Source organism: Radiomyces spectabilis (assembly GCF_025331425.1).
Source record: "Radiomyces spectabilis strain NRRL 2753 chromosome Unknown BYT42scaffold_12, whole genome shotgun sequence".
NCBI lineage: Eukaryota > Fungi > Mucoromycota > Mucoromycetes > Mucorales > Radiomycetaceae > Radiomyces > Radiomyces spectabilis.
Window position 1 is genome coordinate 585,942 of NW_026251937.1, and position 23,398 is coordinate 609,339.

Genomic DNA, 23,398 nt, shown 5'->3' on the forward strand with positions numbered 1-23,398 from the left:
TTTTTTTTTTTTTTTTTTTTTTTTTGGCAACAGCGAAACTTTTTTGAAAGGTAATGTATTGTGCTCAAGTGGCCTTCTTCTTGAACGTTATGCAAAATCGCTCACTTGCTGAGATACCTTTTTATATATTCCAATGCACAAATCAACTTTCATAAAAACAAGAATATCGCTCTGCACCTGAAGATTTTTTTTTCTTAGGCATCTTTGTTTTCATTTTCATAATACAACCAAAAATGATAACTAAATAAATCAGCGAAAGAAGAGAGTCAACCTTTCCTATAGTTGAATGCCAGTATGTCATGGCGAATTTTTCAAAAAGTTACATCCCTTGCACTTTGAGTGATCCGTTGAAGCTTTGGGACTTTTTGGCACGAACCATTTTGCCGATGTAGCTAAATTCGATGGGTTTCTATGTGGGAAAATTTTAGGGTCAGACAATAAACTTCTTTGTGTTTTCTGGGTGGTTGTCAGATTAAGCTCATAGTGGCTGAGATGAAAAATGTCGAAGGGATGCATAGCATAAATGCACTCAATGAAGTCATAATAACAACAGATATGTCAGTGTTGGGCGGAAACGTACATTAGGCGGCATTCATCCACTAAATATTTCAAAATCGCTTATGCAGATGTCGGACCTGCAGCGTTACATCAATCCGATACCATGGTTCCCGAAAACAGAAACCACACTATCCTTTAACCTTATACGGAATCTGCCTCACACAATAAACCCGTCACGAAATCAACCAAGCATGCACAGGCATCATTCTATTGGATGCAACTTGTTTACATGGGGTATCTAATGGTTTTTTTTTTCGGCTACAAAGGAAAAGAATTGTTCGCGCCTTCATTTTCCGTCATGCTGGCCAGCTGCGAGTGAAGTGAAATGCCATAGAAAAGCGAACTACGTCGTCGGGACAATGGACGTTCGTTGCCTTGCATTACTGAATGGCTTGAATGTCGAGAAAGACCCATAGGAGCCGCACGTATTGTCACTGGCGCCAGCAATGAACTGGCCTCATCGAAATGGTTCTCGGTACTTTGGTCAAGGTTGTTCTGTTTGGAATCATTGGCTTCTTGAGAAGAAAACCAATCGGGAATTTGTTCTTGTTGGGTAGGATGGTGCTGTTGCCGCTTGGTAGTAACCAAATAAACACCGTAAAATTCCAAAATGCATGAAATCATGAATCTGTATAGGAGCATCATCAGATCGGAATGGCCGATTTGAAGGGTGGCTCAAAACGAAGTACCTGAGTAGTTCATTCAAATCGTAGCCGTCAAAATCATGATAGATAATTGCGCTACCTACAATCGCTGACAGTGTAAAGAGGACGAATTGAGTTGGAACCACACTCGTGGAATCGAAATGCTGGAGGGCTCTATTGAGAAACTTGATTTGCATCAGTGCTGTCACTAGAACGACAGTGATCAGGATATAAGATACGGGATACCTAGGAAAAAAATTCGATTACACATCCATCATACTACGTCATTAAACTTGAGTTTCATATAGACGTACATGAAGAGTTTATACAGCGTTAGATTAAGCATTGAAGAGAGAGCTTTGGTGGCTAGTACGGTATAGGCGCCTACAACATAGAATGGGACAGTCAGCATCAGTCTCGTTTTTGAAAAAGTTGGCAAATGAATTATACCGTAGACCGCCACCAGCCCAAGATCAACAAAAATGTTTCTATCGGCCTTTCTGGATGATCGAACAGACAGCAAACAAATGAGGATGCAGGTAATACAATAAAAAATGACAGAGGATGCTTGTGTCAAAGCTTCAACGACAAGTTCAGGTGACAGCTGTGTAACGTTTTCAACTAAGCATTCGATGAATTGAATCATGCGTGGAGCTTCGTCATTACCGGTATGTCCTTATTTCTCGAACTGAATATCACGCCGGCGGCTCCCATGACAGCAAACATGATCCCCAGAACATCTCTACCACGAAACGGTTCGTATAGTAAAATGGGCGCCAAAATGGCATTACTGATCAGGGTGGTCGTACCCAGGGGAGCAATGGTCGAAGCGGGCGCAAAACCATACGCTTATTCAAAATCAAATCATGGTTTAAAGCACGTTCCTTGGGTGGCGAACATTGGTTGGCCTACCTATAAAATTGCCTAGTTCACCGATCGCCATGAGACTAAAACCGAACCACCATATCTTTGACCGAAGATACTGCGGAACCTCCAGTTCCTTGTTTTCCGCATTCGGTGAATTTGTAAAGCCATCATATTTAGAAGCAGCCGCTCGACTACCGGCTTCTACACTTGCTAAGCGCGTCCTGTATTGCTGCTGCGATATACGGTTATGCTACGCCAGAGTATAACAAGGAAAAAAGACGGCACATTCACCATTGTGAATTGGTTATTAGCCTCTCAGGTCTTTCTTACTGCCAACTTTTGAACATTTAGTGCGACGGAAATGAGAATCTAAGGTGGCCTTTTTTGTGAGAAAGGGAGACAAGGTAGCTATTCTTTTTTTATTGGTGAATATGTATTACATTGCCGCCAATAGATAAGGAGATGCCTATCAGAAGATCTTTCCTGGCAAAAACGGCATCAATGTCCAAGATCATGGCGCACGAACAAAGGCACCAAAAAAAAAAAAAAGCAAAGAAAGAAAAAGAAGTAAAATAACTACGCAACCAATGAAAATTGAATTACCCGCATACATTATCATGCCGGCTTCAAGTGTTACTGTGGTTGTGCGTGTGAGGAGAAAACGGCTCTTCCGGATTCATCCAGGCCACTTTTTCTCGTGCCACCTTGAGCCTTTAAGCTCCGCTTCTATGGTTCGAGAACCTTTTGCTTGGATGAGATTGCCCAGGGTGGCGTTCCTGTGCCTCCCACTTTCCTTATTTATAGTAACCATGGTATTTTTCTCCATCTTCCTTTTTTTTTTTTTTTATTCTTTCCTTTTTCAAATTCTCGTCTTGCCCTTCCTTTCCTTTTCACTATGGCTTCCTTGAATGCCACCTTTGACCATCGAAGGTCCACATGGATAAAGCCATCGCCTACAAATAGCGTTTCCAGCCAGTCACCCCGCAAGGTCGACAAAGAATTGCAAAAGCTTCAAAAATTAGCTGTAGTTTCATCCGTGTGGACCAAAGCAGGAGCTCACGAAGATGATCACAGTAACAACCAAGGACTCCAACAACCGCCCCTCACGCCTTCTTTATCATCATCCAACCACCACCGACGCTCTCGTTCACCCACGGTCAGTGTCGATTCAGCCACCCATCGATCCTCCACTGATACTGCGATCACGCCTTCTCCTCCAAAGGAAGATTTGAGCCTGTTACTGCATCATGACCCAGCCGTATCTATTAAAGTACCTGATGATTACCGAGAGACCCAAGAACCATCCACCGCGGCATTGCCGGAACCGTCTGACGAACACGATAAAAAGAATGTGCGATGTTGGGTAGAGGAGAATTTAACACCGCTCTACAATAATGAATCTCCGGTCTCGGTCAATGAGCGTGCAAATGACGAAAAATCAGCCGATGTGGCATCTTGCCATCGTCAACTGTCGCTTCAAGTGGAACAAGCGCGCAAGGAAATCGAACGATATAAAAAAGAAATGCAACGCCAAGATCAGATCATGCAGCAAACCATCAATACTTATTTGGAGCAGAAAGAACTTGAAAGTGTCAAAGTGAGGCATTTATCCAACATTGTCCTGAAACAAGAACAGTTGCTTCAACGGGCCATGGATCAACTTTTTATTACAGACGCTGAACCATCTTTGGCTCACCCATCCTCATCAGATATTGCCGTGGGTGACGCCCGCATGCAGCTTCATTCGCTGCGATCGGAAATCAACGACCTCGCATCGACCAAGCAGCATCTTGAGCAAACCATGGTCTCTTTACGCGGCGAGCTGGATATGAGCCAAAGTCACATGCGTTTACTAATGATGGTGTCGACGGAAATCCAAAATGAATACGATACCCAGAAATTGCAACTGGAGGAAAAGATCAAGGAGCTAAAGGAACAAGAAGACGTTCTTCGTAACAAGCAAGCCGAATTTGATGAACAGAAACTTCGCATGGACAGGTTAGCCCCCGCTCTCCTTTCCCAGATCGAAGAAAAGGACCTACTTTTGCAACGAGAACAGGAAAAGAACAGATTTTGCATGGAAACCATTCAAGCGCTGAGGCGGGAATTGGACCATCACCATCATCCGTACGAACGAACCGTCCTCACTCTCAAAGCAGAACCTTCTTACCATGACGAAGAGATCGGGCCCAGTAGTATTGTACCATCGTATCTTACGACGGAAGGGATGGTGTCTTCTGCCGAGGAAACGAATCATCATGGACGTGACTCGGAATCGAGGAGTCTGCGGCATCGAACGAGCACATCCACTTTCGGTTCAGGGGTGACAACGCCAGATTCCGGCACTTTATACACTAGCACCCCTCACTCATCGATTGGCCATGCTGACGATATCAAAGATATTGACACCTATCCAGTGGAACGACTGTCATACACTTCCTCGCGTATCTCTGGACCAGTGTCTGATCGTTCATCCATCCCATCCCACTCTCGTCGTACCACCAACAAGTCAATTACCGCCTTTTCTCCACGTCAATCCCAGATTCCAAAATGGTCGACCGCCCCTCTTCCTCCACCGACTCCACCGCCCAACGAACCTTTACCACCTACCCCACCCGCATCCACCACCAGTACAGAAAGTGCCATCAGTAGCCACCGTGCCATCATTGGATGCGATCGTGCTTTTTCTCTTCCCAAGGTTGGACGATCGCCCATGCCTAGCTTATCTACCCCGACTACCACCAAACATGCGTCTGTAGACAGTCGCGATCGTATTAATCACATTGGACAACGTCCTAAATCACACTATACGAACGAATCGCAGTCAAGGCTGACCAAGCGCGAACGATCCAGTGTAGGAAAGGACACAGAGCATTTACAGGCACCGCCCGTGCCCGGGCATGGTCGCCGTCGCGGATCTCACAAGCAAGAAGGCACCAAGTGGATGGATGATCCTGCCGGCACAGGAGAATCGGCTCGACAAGACAAGCACGCCTCCTCCTTTTCTTGGAAAGGCATGAAAAAGAAATGGAGCGTTCGGTAAAAAGAAAACCAAAAAGAGAGAGAGAAATTGACGATATCGCTGGCGATAGGATCTTTGTCTTCTTTTTTTGGCTCTATGTTTTTGTGCATCATTCATTCACCCTATTCCCCACCTCTTTCCCTAGTTGCGACCCTGTTTTTCTATTCATTGAACTTATCTATCACATCATCTACACAGTCTAGAATAAAAATTTACAACATGCGAAAGTTTATCCCTCTTTGGCGGTCACTAAAGGCTTCATTTCGTCTTGTCGTCGTAAACGTTCGCATTCACACACACCATCATCGCCTCGTTTGTCTTCTCGACATTCGTTGCAGCAGAATGCTCCACCAGTGGATTCCAAACAATCGTCGCAACACAGGACGAGGAGATGGCAATTCTGGCCAAAACATTTGGTATATTTGTCCCAAGCCTTGTTGCATTTCTGGCAGACCCCAACAATACTTTCATCCACACCCAGCGCTTGGCGTGCGTCAAAGACATAGTTCTTCCCTTGCCACAAAGCATTGTCACTCTTTCGCTGTCGCCACCATTCCAAGTAATTGTGGATCCCACCATCCAGCATAAAGATTTGAGTATCCGGCGATAAGGCCTGACGCATGTATGCCGTTGCTTTCTCGCATCGGATTCCCCTAGACGGCCGGGCTTTGCATGTGAGTCAAATGGATTTCAGACAAGCGGGTGATGATCGGATATTTACCCTGTGCAGTAAGTGAAAATGGTCTTGCCTTCCAATTCTTGTTTATTTCGGTCGATGTAATCTGGAAATCGGCTGAATTTGCGTATGGGTGGAAGCACGGCGCCTTTGAAGTGGCCGATCCGGCTTTCGTAATAGTTGCGTGTATCCAGTAGTAATACGTCTTTTTTATCTGCGAGTTGCTCGAGGTGCTGATGGAAATCCTCGGGGCTTAACTTGCCCCGGGCACTGATCGCTTCCAGCGTCACCGAGGATTGACCCAAAGGACAAATCTCGTCCACGAGCTTGATTGAAAGGTCGGCAAAGACGTGCCGGCATCCTTGAGACGGTTTAAAGAACTCGTATCGGTGATCTGAGTCGCATTGATTCAGTTGTTTATCGATAAGCACTGGAGTGGTTGAGACCCAGTTGATGTAGGTCTCGATGGCATCTTTTGGACCCGCCAAAGTACCATTGATCCCTTCTGCAGCTATTCGCACTTTGCCTGTCAGACCAAGTGGGCCACATAACTCAAGATGATCCTGCGCAAATGTTTGAGGATCCGGGATTTGCTTGTATCTGTAGAATAAAATGACGGTGGAATTCGTCAGGTCGCAATCACAATGAAGCGTAATGGGATCCGATGCACCCTAAACGTCGGTCACTGTCAGCTGGAGGGTACTCTTTTACCGAGCGCATAACAATGCTCCAAAATTCACCTTTGGTGCTCTCCTTTTCTTCAGAGGATCCGTGTCGTTGACGGATGCATTGTCGTCGGTTTGCGCCCTTTGTTTCCACAGTAACGCCTCCCATGCATCGATTTCATCGTTATGGCAGCGGTTCACATGGCGTCCAATCAGTTCCTGGGAGTCAAATGCGGTCTGACAACATTTCCACTGAGATTCCGACACTTGCTTCGATTTTAACACATTCTGAAATGCCTGACGTCGCACTTTCCGGTTCAAATGAGTCGAATGCATCACTGAAGCCAAGTCTTTTGTACGATGCAAAGCATAAACAGTGTTTAAACCGCCGTCACAGAGCCTGAGAGGTCTTGTCAAATCACCTTTGAAATAAGATAGACAGGCTGGACTGCGAATTGGGATCTCTTCGTAGTAATTGTGCAATATGTCCAACGATGCCACGTAATCCCAGAAAATAAAACAAGACAATACACTCAGTCAGCAGCTTTTGGTTGTCAAAAAGTTTAGGTGCGAATAAAAAGAAACCCACGGCAACTATGGCTGTCATTGAAGAAAAGAGTTATGGCAACATTGCATGTGAAATGGATATTTGCCGTGAAAGCAATTGAGAAAAAGAAGCGGCTTTGTCTAACTTGCTCAATGAAAAAGGACCGGTCTATACGCTAACACTTTTTGCTTGCTTATTGGGATTTTTAATTTACACAAAATATAACATTCACGGTGTTGGATGCCATGGCCATTACATTGAGATGTTCTTTATATTGAAAAAGAAAAAATGTGGAGAGAAAAAAAATGACAATGCTTACTCGCGGCGAGCGCGACCGAAACCACCACGGAATTCGGGCTTGAAGTCACCAGAGGCACCTTCCTTGCGTCTGTAATCACCACGATCGCCACGGGGAGCACGGGCTCCTTCGCGGTCATCACCGAAAGCACGACGGGGAGCAGCGGGACGAGCAGCCTTCTTCAAGGTAGCAGGGACAATCTCGGTGGGCAAGTGAAGATCTAAATCGATTGGGGGAATTTTTCAAGAGGGTTAGAGATCCAATGATGGGGGCGTATTCACAGCGTCAAAAGGAGGAAATGGTGGAGTCGCTTACAGTCGCGGAGGTAGTCAATACCCTCGTTGGTGAGGGTATAGTAGTAGTATTGCCAAGAGAACTGGGTCTTGACGAAGCCCTTGGAGGTCAAGGATTGCATGGCCTTGATGACTTCAAGGTTAGGCACATCAATTTCCGAGTGCTTGGGAGCATTGAAGTCCTTGGCGGCGACCAAAGCACCGTCTTTGAAGAGAGCCTCGTAAATGGCCTTACGGTTCTGTTTCTGAATAAGCATGCTAGGTCTACATAATTGCCAAAGCAAAAATCCGTTAGATGGGCCATTTAACGTGCGCGACGGTTATACAATCGAAAATATGGATGCGCTGCAAAGTAATCAACGATCGAATATATCGTGGGGGCGATGGAAAGGAGAAGAATTACCGTTTAGTTCAAACTCGGGATGTGCCTAGAAAGATGGATAAGTAAACGGCTTCGTTGGATGCTGTATCCCAATGGATGGATGGATGGTGGATCGAACGCTTACCGATGCTTTTGGAAGAGAAGGAATCTGGGCCTGCTGCCCAGGGCAATGGCTTTTGCGGAGTTGGCGCCCCCGAATCCAAGAATCACCATATTTGGAAACTCTCGCCCAGTGTCGGAGCTCCATTTATCCCTCGAGGCCTCTGCTCTGACCGTGGTCTCCTGCAGCATCAATTACACTGAAACTGCTGCCATTTAAAAACAAAAATCGATGAAACGGTCAACGATGAAGAGAATTGACAGGAAAAATAAAGGCGAATATTCGAGATACCGTTTGCAAGTGTTAATGTAATATGGCAGGTCATTCAAAAATGATACACGCAACGAGTAGACGCAGCCCCATATTAGTTCACTGAGCAAAGTGGTAACTGAAAGCAATAATCAATTTCTATGGAATCAAACTCTTAATTAAAGAATAGTAATGTAGTAGGGTCTGTTGAATTTTGAAATTATAGGAAGGGTGCTCTGGATACCAACACTAATCCTGATGCTTATCAGTTATAGCAGATACTCAAATTTGACTAAATTTGACGATCAAAAGAACAACAATGTGTGTAATGCTAATTGATATGTCGTGGATTTAATTGAATGCAGTGTAAGCGAGTGAATGCTAATGATTGGACATAAAATACAGTGAAGATTGCAGGAGGGAAAATATGCGACTTTTCTCATGTTGACAATGCCCAAATTGAAGATCTATTTTGGCTGCTGTGAAACAAATATCATCCAATGAGTAAAAAAAAGGTGCATGTCAGCCAATATGGTCCATTACATACCTGTACCCCTTGGATTTCGTCGTGCAGATAAAAGCAATCATCGCCAGCCGCACAAGACCCATGTGAATGATAGAATTTACAAGGCAGGAGCGTCTTTTCCAGCTTTCGTCGTTCCGCTTCGCTAATATCCGTGTGCGAGAATAAACACTGATCGCCACTGTTGCAGTAACCCTTGAAGTGATAAAATCGACACGGTCCTGTCATGACATGGAGTCGTCGTAGGAGGGTGGGTGTAAGAGGCTCATGCGAAAAAGGACACATTTCGCCAGAATCGCATACACCTTTGACGTGATAAAACCGACAAGGTTCCAGCCTCAAATCCTGCATGATGGCCCGGTTAATAACCTGCCCATCAATTTCTGCAATGAAAATACTTGTTTATACTTACATGAGACATTGGACACTGATCTCCGTTGACGCAAGAATTCGTTTTAAAGAATCGACACACCGACACAAACGGGTCCCCTTCATGCTGAAACGGACATTGTTCTCCCTACATGAAAAAGAGAAAAATATAATAAATATCGGAACCCTTCCTCTTGCTTGGCAAGAAACAAATTCACGTACCGATTTACATTTGCCTTTTAGCCAAAAACGACATGGTACCGAAGCTCGGGAATTGGGGGCTTTCCCAGATCCCGGGGAATGGGCCATGTCCAGTTTAGCTTTCTTGCCATGAGTTGGCTGGGATGAAGTGGGAACAGGAGGGGTATCTGGGATAAACGCTCTTTTCTCGGGGCGTCCCATTACTAAAAGAGACCCATAACAGACTTAATTGACCGTTTACACCAGTCCACTGACGCTCAAAACCATTCTACTTACTCTGATTTGCCACGTCAAGAATATCAGGCTGGACTTGTTGTACCGTGTTCTACAAAAGTTATCGAAACGTGTCAATCTCGGTTGCTTTCATGAAAATGACAAATTCACTACCTTTGCCGCGTCGGCTTTCTTTTCATTTTGATTTTGATTTTGACGCTGGTTTTTGTTCTGATCTTTACGTTGGTTTTTACGTCGTTCGTTCTGGTTTGGATATAGATTCTGACGTGGCACGTTGGCTTTGACCTGGTTTTGATTCTTCTTTAGTTTGCTTTTCTTTTGGTTTCTTCCTTTGAGTTGCTTTTCGGGACGGTGATAAGTTTGCTTCGGGTGATCGCCAGGGTCTCGTATAAGAGTGGAAAGATCGATAGGTTCAGGAGACGCCGGACGTACAGACGGCGCTTTCATGCCGGATAATTCAAGTACATCCGCTAAAAGTTGATCGTACTGCGGGTTATGGTAGCTCGGCTGAACAGTAGGTGGAGGCGTTGTCTTTAATACTGATGCTGAAGCTGATGCAGCGGTTGACTGAATTGGCTGTATAGAGGTGGAAGAGGAGGGTATACTGGCGATATTCTTCGTGCTACCGACTGCGGCATTGGCTTGGTCGCCACTTGTGGGATTTGCACGTTGCTCAGAAGAGAAACGCACCGGAAGAGTGGTGGCTTTTGACTCGTCCTTGATGGTGTTGGGCTTCTCGTTCACCGCAGATACGTTGTTTAACTCATGGTTCCAATTAGTTGTGGAGATCAATCCAGAGGCAGGCATGGCATGGCTAAGAAGAGCCGCTCGGTCGACAGAAGCCGCTTCATAGCCAGAATTCGGCTTGTTGGCATGCGTTGAGTTTTCCGTGCCAAGATTAGACGACCTGTCAAGTGCACGGGAAGGCAGATCTTTCGGGTTCCCGTCAAGGAGCGGGGCACCGTTAGAGGTTGTAGATGTGTTTGCTGTAGAGTTGACAGGCCGAGTATCCTTGTTAGATACTCCTTTGATATTTTCATTCTCTGTACTTGTTTTATTATTTGGAGATGCGCTCGTAAATAAGCTGCGCAAGAAGCTCAGATCAATCGAATCCATCATTGATCGAACAAGACGGGCAAGCAGAACGAGTTTTTAGCGGAAAAAGCAGACATTCATCTTTTTACAATCAAGCAATTTTCGAAGGTCACAAGCATGTTGATTGGTTTGCGCAGTGGCGCGAATTGAAAATACATGCAATGCACATCCATTGGCTCGGGGTGCAGTCATATTTTTTCATCCAATGCACGCTTTGTTAGTCTCCACGTATGAAAATTTACAGTTATTCAAGAAAGCATTTCCCTTAGTGTTCGTGACAGGTATCGGTAAACTCCATTTTGGAGATCATTCGTTTTAACTAAGCATACCGTTTCAGTAAGTTGACTTCTTTTTCGCCGCATGGGGTAACAGACCGTCATTTATACACTTTCGTGTTGGAAGATTAATCGTACAAAATCCAGGAATATCTAATATAAGCATTCAACAACAACTTGTTATCATTCAAACTGCTATCCAGCGATCAAAATTAACGAAAATGACAAATGATACCTACTTCATATTGGAATTTTTTTCATACAAATATGCGGTGAAGCCAAAGGACGACAAGTATAATAATAACTCCGTCGTAGTGAACGAATGGGATCGCAACAGCGCTAGTTAGCAAGTGGAGGCGATTTCCTGTAAACCAAATATGCAACTGCTGCTTTCTAGATGGATTGATTAATGTAGAATTTCCCGTTCGCTTCACTCAAAAGAACAATGACAAAAAAGAGTGCTCGTGGGGGGTCCTGCCTCCATCTTTTTGGTAAAGGAGAAACAGTCACGGTGATATCCAATGAGCGCGATCCAAGTCCGAATATGAGTGCACTGGTTTGGCTTGCATTTCCGCCTCTGAAAGCGACCCTTATTCTCACCATCGACTATGAATAGCATTCAAGCAGCGAGCAAAAAGTTTCTTCAATCCTACAAGAAGAATACGCCGACCAACTTGAAGCTGATTGACGTGTACCTCGTCTATATTCTGTGCTCCGGCATTCTTCAGTTCATGTACATGGTGGCCGCCGGCACGTTCCCCTACAACGCTTTCTTGGCCGGGTTTATCTCCACTGTGGGCAGCTTCGTTCTTGCAGGTAAACACCCTACATTGCACCATGACGAAAAACCATCGGGTATATGACTAACATTCATCTAGCCAATCTACGAATTCAGACAAACGCGCAAAATACCGATTTATTCAAGTCGATTTCACCGGAACGGTAACGTGCAGATACAAAAGATAAAAGGGAAAACAGCAGTGCTTATTTCGCATTTTTCTAGTGCATTTGCCGATTTTGTAGTGTGCTCTCTTTTATTACACTTTTTCTGCGTCAATTATCTGGGTTAAAAAAACCAGTCATCGTCGCAGAAGAAGATAGGGGGAGAAATGTGTGCTTTCGTATTTTTATATTTCAATGACCAACTTTATACATAAAATGTGAAACTACATTGTTACCAATATGGTTGTTGAGGGGCGCCGTAAGGGACTTGTTGATTGGAGAATCCTCTGGGTTGTTGTGGTGGATATCCGCCTGCCATGGGAGGAGGAGGAGGCGGTGGTCGGAAACCGGCTGCCATGGGCACTGCTGTATTGTAGGACATCATGGGTGGTTGTGGGACGGGCGGTGCGGCGCCTGGTGGAGCGGGAGCAAGTGGGGTACCTCCAGCATACAATCGATTCGGTAACTGGACATGCTTTCTACCTTCAGCGGCCAACAGACGTTCAGCCGCAGATCCGTGACGTTCTCCTGAACCGTCCTTTCTAAATGCATATGAAACGGTGATCTGTTTGTTCATCAAAAACTGCTGATCCATAGCGTCAATGGCGGCATCAGACGATTCAAAGTTATCAAAGCTGACAAAACCAAAGCCTTTGAAAGTGCCCGTTTCCTGATCGCGCGCAATCTTGGGCGTTTGCACGATCACGCCAAACGCACTGAATGTATCGTATAATAGCTTCTCGTCCACATCCGGGTCCAAATTGCCAATAAACAATGTTGCACCGACATCCAAGTTCTTTTTGTCTGACGTAGCCTAAGAATCGTTTAATCAGTAATCCCGCCATGGTTTTATGGTAATGACAACGTTCAGTTTACCTTGTTGACTCGAATAGGTTTGCCATATAATCGAATCTGATTCATGATCTTGATGGCATAATCCGCGTCTTCTTCCGTCATGAATTCACAGAATCCGTAACCTTGATGTGTTTGCGTTACTCTATCCTTTGGAAGATGTACATTGACTGGGTCGATGGAGAAGGAAAAACCAATAGTGTCGTTAGAACTGTGAAAGGGTCGCTACGATTCTGGTCTAAGGTATAGCATTTACCTACAGGACCTGCCTGAAGCATCAGCTCCCAGACAAGTGATTCTGAGCATCTTTCGTCTAAATTGCCAACGTAAATGGTGGCTTCCTGATTACGCTCAATCTGTTGCGCCATGCCGTGTTTTTATGGGTCTTTGATGATCGCTGCGCACACACTCCAAGGCAACAAGCTAACCTCGACAATCAATCAAGCCGGCAAGTTTTCAACTGCCGCTCATGTGACGTCAAATTTTCGGTGGCACACCATTGCGATTCTCTTCCTGTGCTTCCAGAAAGTAACGTCAGAATGGATCAGTAAACATATACGTTTCGGCAAACGGGATCGTTATAGAAGTTGCCTGTTATTGATTAGCCGAGCAGCTGTGACTTAGACTTTCTCATGTTTCGAATAACAGAAGACAATAATTTTCCCACTAGCTAATAATTTCCGTAACATATCACTTATCCTATTTCGTTTCCCATGATCAGCCTCGAGCCACAACCTCAATTTTCTTTTTCTCCTAATTTTGCTTTAATTGCTTTAAAATGTTTATCGATAACTTGTAGATGAAAGGACAGCAAGAAATCGCTATCATCTGATGGACAGATATCGAAAAGAGCGCTCGCAAAAAGTACAGTGCCCTGGCAAAATCCCGGTTAATCCCGATAAATTTATTGACTTCTCTTTCATCTTCATTTTTCTCAGGAAATGAGGATATGATAATAAAATAAATTGCAAGGAAACAAAAATAATGAACTGGTCCCTTATTGGCGGGAGTGGCGTGGATCTCCTCATATTACTTTGGCCTTGCATAATATCTTCGTAAACCTGGTGGGGAAAATTCGCTGAAACTGACGACTTTATTCAAAGAGAGGCTATCCTCTTGAGGATACTTTATTTTTTAATAAAATGTAAAGTGTCAACCATAATTCAAGAAGGAGCTAAAGAAGCCCTCTTTTTAGATTTGCTCATGTTGCGGCAGAAAAACCTTCAAAATGTCAAAAGCCGGCAAACAAAACTTACCGAAGGCCGGATATCGGCCGCACCTGCATGTTTCCCGTTAAGAATGTCCTCAGAAATATATCCACTGCTGAAATTATGAGGGACCACTGTTAGGTCGTAAAGTAAAGTAGTTGCCAGTAAATAATTGGTAGAAGCCCGTCGTACGAGGTGCTTGACAATAATAATGATAATAAAAAAAACGGTGTGCATTGCATTGATGCATTTTGATTCTTTTTCTTTTTTTTTGGTATAATCGTACATTATCCAACCTCAATTCAATATTAATTCCCATAAGATTTTAGCTTGAATAAATTCGGCCATACGCTTGTAATGTCACGTAAACAAGCGCGACAAGTCAGCAACGAAAGCACTGGCAGGAAACACTTGTTGACCATCAGCAATATGGCGGAAGCGGAACAAATTCAGATCAAGGCTTACATTTCACCGACAATAGTCCTGGCGAAGGATTATGATAAGCTGAAAAATGAGCTTTTGTATCGAAAGCGGTTGCCAAGAGGGCTACTGGAAAAAGTTGGCGATCTTTGTGGGGAACCGACCTAATGCGTTCAGTGGCCGCTATACTCGAAAACTTCTCCTTTCTCCATTCATTGAAAGCTAACCGTCGACCAATCATTTGACGACATCGCGTCTGATATTGTACAATCACAAACGTCATCTTCGAAACAAACTCCCGTGCCAGATCAACAAAGCTGTATCATTCAGGAACCAAGATAAGGAAGGGATACGTGCGTGCCATAAATCGCTCGGGCACTTCTGAAGCCAGAGATAACGAATTCAAGTGATCTTTTGCCTGAGGTGTTGACCACCATCGAGAATACCCGAATTGAACTTACCCAATACTCCCAAGATTTGGCAGCGATGCTTCAGGTGACCATTGTGAAAACGTCACAGAACCAAACGTAAAATGGTATGAAAGTACACCCAGAATACTAAGGTTTTGAACAGAGAAAGCTGAACTTTTTTATTGTATACGGCGAGTCAAATCCAAAGGCCTTGTTCCTTCTCATACTCATCGTCATGGCGACGTTGGCAGTTTCACAGCATTCCCACCACCAACGGAGGCGATACCTGGAGATGTCTTAAGTAAGATGCATATGCAGTACCTCTATACACCTCACTTTGGCAAAACATTGCAGACCACCAGAGAGAAATCGTCCAATCTGGGTCATTTTGACCTTCCGTGGGAACATCTTGCTCTGGGTCCGTTGGTGACATGAAATCTTCGTTCGACGTATCATAACAAGATTGCAGCAGCACTGACGAATATCTGGAGCGGAAGTCCCCACGCTAACATCATACGATAGTTTGTGCGCTTGCTCTTGCGACCAGGGTTAGCAGTTAGCACTCAAGAGGGAACAAAAACACAAGGATACGCATCACAACCATGAATACTGAACTGGTTCGTTACACATGCACATGCGAACCGAAAACAAGAAAACTGAGACTTGTACTTCCAAAAGACGAAACAGAACCCATTGAAAGACGCCAAATCTCGGTGGAATTACACGCGGAACGCGTGCACAAAAAGTGGGTACGGATCAAGAAATTAAAGAAGATTGGATCTGATCATCGTCCCGCTTTAAAAGTCCGCGATGACTATGACAAACGGATCACATATCTCCAAGATGTTATGGTAAGATCTATACGCTTATGTTACATTATACATTGGCATGAGCCTGACGTCTTATAAAGGATTGAAGGCGGAGCGTGTACAATTAGAGCAAGAAGGAAAACAAAGCAACAATACAGCAGATCAAGAGCGGTTAAAGCAAAGCGTAACCGATGAGGTATATGCTTTGTATAGCGTGGCCAACCGGAAAATGATGCTAATGTACTTTCTTGAGTAATGGGCACCGACTTTTTGGCTTGGTCACCCTACGCGATGATCTTGATGAAAGCGGTGACCCGTTTGAAGAATTACAACTCCCTATTAACAGATGTGATGTTCCTGCTCGTCTATTGAACTCGCTGCAAGGTATCCTCATTCATTTGCTTTGGTCGATACAACTACGAACATTAGACCAAGCCAGTGGACAACACCACAGCAAGGACGTGCAGTTATCGGACGCAGAGATTTCGGCTATGCTGAAGATATCACCGCTGTATCATGCCCTATATTGCCACTTTAAAAACAGCCAAAATATTACTCAATATGCTTCTGTTCGGTAACAATGTATTATGTCTGTGCGGATACAGATCATTCTACATGCGCTTGTCCACAAATCTCGTCCGCCTCCCTTTACCTTTGACGTTGGATTCAGCGTCTTGTACGAAATATTTACAAAAACATTGAACATGGCGAGTAAAGGAATAACGAGCACGAGCCAAGTCGTACGCCGAAAAGGGGAAGTCTTTGGTTGTTTTTTAAATGTGGCCGTCGCCCAGTATGTCGACAGAAGGGAAACAACTTTCCGGATTGTATAGAAGTGACGTTCACACTAGACACTTGTTTAGTCAGCGTGAGTTTAAAAACTAGACAACGTTTATTATACGAACGAGTGACATGTTCCGAAGCAACAAGTTTCAAAGAACCACCAAGGCGTTCAGACGCTCGATACGATCAACGCAGATATCCATCAATCTAGAAAAAAGTACGCGATGAAGCCTCAAGAAAAAGAAGAGAGTTGACGAGAGATTTGACCAAGCATCGCCTTCCAATTGAAAGAATAACAGGCCAAGGGAATGCCTTTGATCAAACTAATTGAGAGCGAAAGAGAGATGAGGCGGCAGCACCAACCACAATCGTGGTAAAAGACCTCCAATGGGGAACAGGCTAGTACCACTTTTTTTTTTTTTTTAAAAAAAAAAAAAAAAAAAAAAAAAAAAAAACACCTCGAAAATCGAAAGAAGGTACAGTATGCCAATCTCAATCAAGAGAACGTAACTGAAGAACAATCATGTAAACCCCTATCTTTTGTCTGGTTTAGAACACTGCTGCCATGAAGGATGCCACAGCGGCTGAAGCCGTTCTCGCCAAGAACAGTATTTGCCTGGCGAAGAACGTTACAGATTTCATCAAACGCTGCCCCCAAGTTCGGGTCTGCAAGAATTTACGGCCAACGTTGGATCCACAGACATCGGCGATAGGCCGCTTGGAAAACGAAAGATGTGCAACGGCAGATCGACACAAGCGAGAACCGCGTCTGAAGCCCATGACCCTCATAAGTGCCATTGGGAACGCTGGAAATGGAGTTGGTGGAAGAATCAAAGGTCACCTAAAGTACGGCGACAAGTGCCACAGGCGCGTGTGCGCTTAGCAAGGCATTGTTCTGGTAATAAATGAAACCCGGAGGTTCATGGTATGCCCTTTTTGCCGCGAGGGAATTGTGCATCCGTGGAAAGTCAAAGACGGTAAAACGGCCAGCAGTAAGGTGCTACATCAACCGCCAATGCGAATCGTATCAGCAGTGTAAATACTCTCTCGAATGGGACGTATTGTCCTGCAAACATCGCCTCGCGGTATGAGGGAAATTTAACGAAAGAAGAATTGCTGTGAAAGGAACTGCGCTATCGAAGAACTGTCTATTTGATTCGCTGTTATATATAAAGTCACTTGGCGGGAAACAGGAGTTTTTCATTTTTTTTTTTTTTTTTTTGGCGTGCTGTAAGTTAAAATAGACCGATCCGGTCCATTTTATACGCCTCTTTCATCTGAAATCTTATTTTTGGATTTTCTACATCAAGCTTCCTGGCAATAATCCTGAGTATTAAGTACGTGCAGTGTTACTTCGGTTTTATTCAATTTGGCCACCACTTAAAAGATGGGTGTTTCATTTTCATTTAATACAGATACTGGGTTGACAATTTTACAATTGCCGTTGAATACAGTCTGTGAATGAATTGTGGTAATAAAAGACTAGGACAGTTGAATATCGTTTGCGCTAACGCAGATGCCACGGTAAACATTAAAATCAATGTGATGAGCGCTACCAGTACTGTCCCGAACTTCGCGAGGCCCAAAACCTTGACAAGTAAGACCGCCCTCACAAATTTGGGTTCTAGTGATGTTTCTGAGATCTTGTCTCCACACGGCACAGGATCGACCACGACCTACGACCTCCTGAGCGAATACCGAGATAAGCAAAGAACAGCGACAAATAGGACGGATTTCATTGTATGTAGGAAGCAGTATAGGCAAGAGTAGACTGATGAGAATCGATACGGACCACATACTATGATATTTATATCCTATGAAACAAGGAGATGTTTGGAAGGAAGTATTTTGTTATGGCAACAGGAGGATGAAGCTCTTGCTCGAGGAATAGGCTCGGTAAACAGCGATAAATTCTAAATTCTTGTTACGGAGGTGGAAGCTTACATTAATATTTTCGGCTTACCCAGGGCTAACTGTGGCCTCTATTGGCGAAAAACCAATGCACTCATGTCTAGAGTACAATTCTCATGTTTAAGTGTCTTAATGTACTGTATCTCCAATTATAAACAGTAAGACAGAAAGAGGTCTACGGCTTACGGATATTATCCATTCTTATGTACTGCTATAATACCGACCAAAGCTCGTATGATGCGCGCTGTCGGCTTTGTTCAGGATTTCTATGGGTCAAAGCCTCGGCAAATAAGATCGGCCTCGCAAGGTTCGATGTCTGTTGCCGCTTATCCTTTCTACATATGGCGAGAAATCCCCGTTCACTGGACCAACGTAAACAGCCAAAGAGACCTATTTCATTTTGTGCAGAATGCTGGATTATTTATTTTCCAGGTCGATCACTTGAAATGTTTCCATGAGGTACTGATATATATCCTAATTTTGCTGTAAAATGTTTTCATGATATTATGCAAAATGCCTCGGTCCGGAAGCATCGTCGCTCTGATTGATAATGCGCGGTGATTCGGACGACAGTACCAGTCCACCTCAAACGGTTCTGGACCGAAACACCCCTCTGTGTACTCAACACATAAAACTCGATTCATTATTGTTTCTTAGTGTTGTAACCTACCCTTATTCTATTGTATTATCTCTATTACAAAGCCATTCAAAAGCATATCACAAAGCTTGAAAAGCTCGCTTTGGATTGTGCTCACAATACTTTGTCATGCGGATTCGTGAGATTGATTGAAGCTGGCCGTGTTACCAACCGGGTTAAGCCCTTTTTCCTTTTTTTTTTTTTTTTTTTTTTTTTTTTGGTTGTTTCTGTTTGCTTCTAGAGTATTTCCACACTATCCCCTCCGAGTAAATATCTCAATACAAGCCAGTCGTGTGAGTTATGACTTGAATTTTATTCAAATCGATCGTTTAGATAAACACTACGTTTTGATACGGGTTGGGGGGGAACTTGTCCATATTTTCGCGTAATAGAGACACTGACTAGATAATTTACAACCATCATTGAATCCAGTCTTTGGTTGAATCGTCAAGATAAAAATACGAAGCCGCTTGCATATCGCCCATATTAATGCAGATGCCACGGTAAAGATCAAAATCTGTATGATGGGCCATGCCAACCCCATTCAGAATTTCATTGGGTCCAAAACCTTGGCAAGTAAGACCGGCTTCGCAAGTTTGGGTTTTGGTGACTGCACCATCCTTTCTCCACACGGCACAGGATCGACCTCGACCTACGGTCTCCTGGGCGAGCACCGAAGATAAGCACAAAACAGCAACAAACAAGACGACTTTCATTGTATATAGGAAGCGATATTGGCAACAGTGGATTGAATAGCGAGGGACTAAGTATCCTCATATTTATATTCTCTGAGTTGACGAAATATCGCAAACATGATCTTTTGAAATGGCTATGCAAAGAATGAACACAAAACTCTCAAACTGGATGTCGAAGCTTAGATCAGCCGCGTGTAATAATTACGGAGCTGGACTAGAGGGCGTGAAATACATTAAAGGCGGATAAATAGAAAGTAGACAGGAACAAGACAAGGCAGTGTGGTATATCCACTACTTGTCGTATTATCCATCCTAGATTGGTGTTCCCAAACAGAAAAGATCGGGATCTAGACGTGTTTCCATTCTGAGTGAACTTCTCCATTAGAACACCGATTGAGCCTCTTCATCCATAACTTGGATCTATCGCCGAGATCAATTCATACGGGTAAAGCTGTCACATCACAGCATGTGGATCCTTCCTAATACACCTTATAACCGAGGACTGCTCACTGATAATTATTAATTCCGACTCAAGACTAAAGTATAAATAGGCAGATCACATTAATCGAAATAAAGGCATCCAACAGTCTCAAAGGATTCTCATTGTCTCTTTTGCTCTAAATTCTCTCATATATCACAGGCAGGATTAAGAAAGTAAAATACCAGAATTAGGGCTGGAACAAACAGGAACTAAGTGGATTGTAACCAGATAGTCTGACACCGATTTATTATTATTGTCATGTGAGGGTATTTATATGTTACTGGAGGTTAATTATATGATGACCGATCAAATAGGTAGTAATCAATGATGGGCGGTGGGAAACCATATGGTAGGACAGAATGATTACCTGTCGGCACAAAGGTCATGGATAAGTCATAACACCGCCATTTAGACGACATTTGTCTTCTCAGAAAAAAAAAAAATACACGCATTAAAAATCCGAGTACAGACACAACTTCAAATACCTGGGCTTTATAATCAACTACGACATGAGTGTCTGAGAACCAGCAACACTCAAAAGGTTTTGGGCTCCAATCCAACACGAAGAAATGTAGATCTCGGTCCCCAGCCTGAAAATAAACTAACTGTTGAAACGAACACAACAACTGAAAACCATTCCACGGAGATCTTTCCGGTGGGTTGCAAACCTGCTAGAGAAATTGGCACTCATGATCCCAGCCATAGGCGAAGCCTTACTACATAACCAGTACTCCAAAAAGAAAACTTTGTTTATATTTTCGTGTAATACAGAAACAGAGTTGATAATTTTACGATGACTGATAAATACAGTCTGTGGATGAATCATGGCAACAAAAGACTAAGACACCTGGATATCACTCATATTGATGCAGATGCCACGGTAAATATTAAAATCGGTGTGATGAGCGCCGCCAGCATTGTTGAGAATTTCGTCGGGTCCAAAACCTTGGCAAGTAAGACCGGCTTCGCAAGTTTGGGTTTTGGTGACTGCACCATCCTTTCTCCACACAACGCAAGAGCGACCTCGACCAACGGTCTCCTGGGCGAGCACGGAAGTTAAGCAAAGAACAGAGACAAACAGGACGGATTTCATTTTGTATAGGATGCGATATAGGCAGGAGTGGACTGATGAGAATCGATACGAACCAAGCGGCCTAATATTTATATCTTATGAATGGACGAAATGCTTGGAAGAAAAATTTTGAAATGGCTACGCAGGGAATGAACTCTTGCTCAAGGAATGTACTAGGGAAGCTGCGATAATGTCTCAATTCTCAAAGAGGATGTCGAAGCTTAAATCAAGATTTTTCGGCCTTATCCACAAGGTGACTGCGAGCTTGATAAATGTAATGCACTCATGCCAATAATTCAGACATTCAAATGGGCTGATATAATGTACCTTCAATAATCATCAGTAAGACAGAAACTGTTTAGACTTATGGATACCATCTATTCTCATACAAATGCTGAGTCCGTATGATCCACGCTACCCAACATTTTCTCAGAGTTACCATGGTTTCAAATCCTTGGCAAGTAAGGCTGTGTGGTGTTTAGGAATCTATAAAGCAGCCGGTTGGTAGCAACAAATCAGGCAATAATCAATTTTGTATGAGGTTCCTTTTATTCTCGAGAGATGAGGCTGGAGGTAGAAAAAAAGAATAACAACTGAGGCTAGGTATCGATACAACCTATGTTTTATACTAGACGGGTATTTGGATGTGCAATGATCCGAGATAGAATAAAGTATCTTTTCCACGATGCTTAGTCAATAATCGTGCCTTCATAGTTACTAGTCAATAATCGATATTGACTATTTTGCATGTAAAGATGAATCGAAAAGAATGGAGGAGGGATATAAGCGACTATAGGCCATGTGTGCGGTATGAGTTTGCATATGAGATTGATTCACGTCAGAGAAAATAAGAGACGTGTTTGATGTGATATAGGGATATGATCCGATTGGTGAGGTGATTACGAGTTCGCTGGTAACTGTTTTTTTAGATCAGGGAATTTGGATTGTGATATAAGACTAAGTGGCATCACGGAGTGATATGTTACGGGTAAGCGGTAAGAATGTTATGATGATATGTACATGCAACACGCCGGCCTCGCAAGGTTGGATACGCATCATCATTTTTCCATATGGCGGAGGACTCCAGTTCCCTGGACCAACATAGACAGTCAAAGGCTGACATCAGTGCGTGTAGCATGCTGGGTTTTATACCTTGTGAAGTGGAATTCAGCAAAGATGTTTTATAATGTAATGACAGGTGCCCCTAACTTTGCTATGAAGTGTTTGTATCGCAGTATGCCAAAGTCTTTGGAATGGAAGTATCGTCACTCTGATGTCGTATTGAGTGGTTAATAGGTATGGCAGTCTCAGTGCGAGTTGTCTCTCTTGATTACATCTGAAGCGGTTTTGGATTGAAACACCCCTCCATGTAGACAGCACGCAGAAAAATCGGCAACTTCTATGGTTTCTTAGTGTTTTGACGTACCCTTTATTCTATTGTACTATTCCAGAGTTGAAAATCCATATCAAAGCAGATCAAAACAAAGTTTTAAAAAGGCCCACTTTGGATCGTCCACAATAATTTATCATGGGGCCCGGAGGATTGATCGAAGCTGGACGTGCCATTACCCGCTTTATACCCACTTTCCTTCTAAACTCTTCTGGTTATACAGTACTTCCACATTATTTCCCCCTGATAATTATCTCAATCAATTACGTACTATATACGGTACAGTATTATGACTTGAATTTTATTCAGGCTGGTTTTTAGAAAAAGGACTACAGTTTTGAGATCCTTTGGAGCCACATCTTCGTGAATGCAGGCAATGAGGCCGCCCTCGCAAATTTGGGTTCTAGTGATGGTTCTGAGATCCTTTCTCCACACGGCACAGGGTCGACCTCGACCTACGACCTCCTGAGCGAACACCGAAGATAAGCAAAGAACAGCGACAAACAGGATGGATTTCATTTTATATAGGAAGCGATAGAAGTAGGACTGGACTGATAAGAAATCGATACGGACCAAATGCCCTGATATTTATATCCTATGAGTTGACGAGATGTCTAAAACAAAATATCTTGAAACGCTTACGCCGACAAACTCTCAAAGCGACTGTCGATTACATCAAGCCGTCAAAATGCAATTTTACTCATGTCTCCTGTATTTAAATGGGCTAATTTAATGTACTTGCGACAGTAAACATGAAGAGAGAAAGGGTTTTAAGACTTATGGATATCAT

The 23,398-nt window shown here is 43.5% G+C and overlaps 9 protein-coding genes across 9 annotated transcripts; 3 read left to right on the forward strand and 6 right to left on the reverse strand.

The window, feature by feature from the left end:
* Positions 1-816: 816 nt before the first annotated feature.
* On the reverse strand, positions 817-2,584 carry BYT42DRAFT_617061 (magnesium transporter NIPA-domain-containing protein; the record flags this gene model as incomplete). Its single annotated transcript, XM_051572134.1, has 8 exons — positions 817-1,186; positions 1,248-1,448; positions 1,517-1,586; positions 1,653-1,806; positions 1,869-2,050; positions 2,115-2,319; positions 2,400-2,438; positions 2,510-2,584. 8 exons carry the CDS (start codon positions 2,582-2,584, stop codon positions 817-819), a joined length of 1,296 nt encoding a protein of 431 aa, XP_051420094.1.
* A 322-nt stretch (positions 2,585-2,906) lies between these two features.
* On the forward strand, positions 2,907-5,216 carry BYT42DRAFT_91603 (uncharacterized protein). The gene has a single exon (XM_051572894.1). It carries the CDS (start codon positions 2,965-2,967, stop codon positions 5,110-5,112), a length of 2,148 nt encoding a protein of 715 aa, XP_051420095.1. The 5' UTR covers positions 2,907-2,964; the 3' UTR covers positions 5,113-5,216.
* Positions 5,217-7,126, reverse strand: BYT42DRAFT_91676 (Rhodanese-like domain-containing protein). Its single transcript, XM_051572895.1, has 3 exons — positions 6,508-7,126; positions 5,813-6,438; positions 5,217-5,744 (listed from the first exon to the last, which is right to left on the reverse strand). Exons 1-3 carry the CDS (start codon positions 6,766-6,768, stop codon positions 5,321-5,323), a joined length of 1,311 nt encoding a protein of 436 aa, XP_051420096.1. The 5' UTR covers positions 6,769-7,126; the 3' UTR covers positions 5,217-5,320.
* A 177-nt stretch (positions 7,127-7,303) lies between these two features.
* BYT42DRAFT_480463 (Plectin/S10 domain-containing protein) lies at positions 7,304-7,827 on the reverse strand (the record flags this gene model as incomplete). The annotated part of the gene is made up of 2 exons (XM_051563680.1): positions 7,304-7,497; positions 7,593-7,827. Coding segments are annotated over 2 exons (429 nt in total), but the record flags the coding sequence as incomplete, so codon positions are not given.
* Positions 7,828-8,607: 780 nt separating this feature from the next.
* Positions 8,608-10,905, reverse strand: BYT42DRAFT_582704 (uncharacterized protein). Its single transcript, XM_051569713.1, has 5 exons — positions 9,782-10,905; positions 9,671-9,719; positions 9,416-9,597; positions 9,237-9,341; positions 8,608-9,169 (listed from the first exon to the last, which is right to left on the reverse strand). Exons 1-5 carry the CDS (start codon positions 10,745-10,747, stop codon positions 8,795-8,797), a joined length of 1,677 nt encoding a protein of 558 aa, XP_051420098.1. The 5' UTR covers positions 10,748-10,905; the 3' UTR covers positions 8,608-8,794.
* Positions 10,906-11,606: 701 nt separating this feature from the next.
* Positions 11,607-12,068, forward strand: BYT42DRAFT_502746 (DAD/Ost2; the record flags this gene model as incomplete). Its single annotated transcript, XM_051564852.1, has 3 exons — positions 11,607-11,814; positions 11,877-11,940; positions 12,002-12,068. The coding sequence occupies 3 exons, from the start codon at positions 11,607-11,609 to the stop codon at positions 12,066-12,068; spliced, it is 339 nt and encodes a 112-aa protein (XP_051420099.1).
* A 104-nt stretch (positions 12,069-12,172) lies between these two features.
* On the reverse strand, positions 12,173-13,160 carry BYT42DRAFT_502381 (uncharacterized protein; the record flags this gene model as incomplete). The annotated part of the gene is made up of 3 exons (XM_051564823.1): positions 12,173-12,754; positions 12,817-12,962; positions 13,049-13,160. The coding sequence occupies 3 exons, from the start codon at positions 13,158-13,160 to the stop codon at positions 12,173-12,175; spliced, it is 840 nt and encodes a 279-aa protein (XP_051420100.1).
* A 2,272-nt stretch (positions 13,161-15,432) lies between these two features.
* Positions 15,433-17,305, forward strand: BYT42DRAFT_617067 (uncharacterized protein; the record flags this gene model as incomplete). Its single annotated transcript, XM_051572135.1, has 3 exons — positions 15,433-15,681; positions 15,749-15,835; positions 16,976-17,305. The coding sequence occupies 3 exons, from the start codon at positions 15,433-15,435 to the stop codon at positions 17,303-17,305; spliced, it is 666 nt and encodes a 221-aa protein (XP_051420101.1).
* Positions 17,306-17,885: 580 nt separating this feature from the next.
* BYT42DRAFT_623406 (uncharacterized protein) lies at positions 17,886-18,219 on the reverse strand (the record flags this gene model as incomplete). The annotated part of the gene is made up of 1 exon (XM_051572394.1): positions 17,886-18,219. The coding sequence occupies one exon, from the start codon at positions 18,217-18,219 to the stop codon at positions 17,905-17,907; it is 315 nt and encodes a 104-aa protein (XP_051420102.1). The 3' UTR covers positions 17,886-17,904.
* Positions 18,220-23,398: the final 5,179 nt, after the last annotated feature.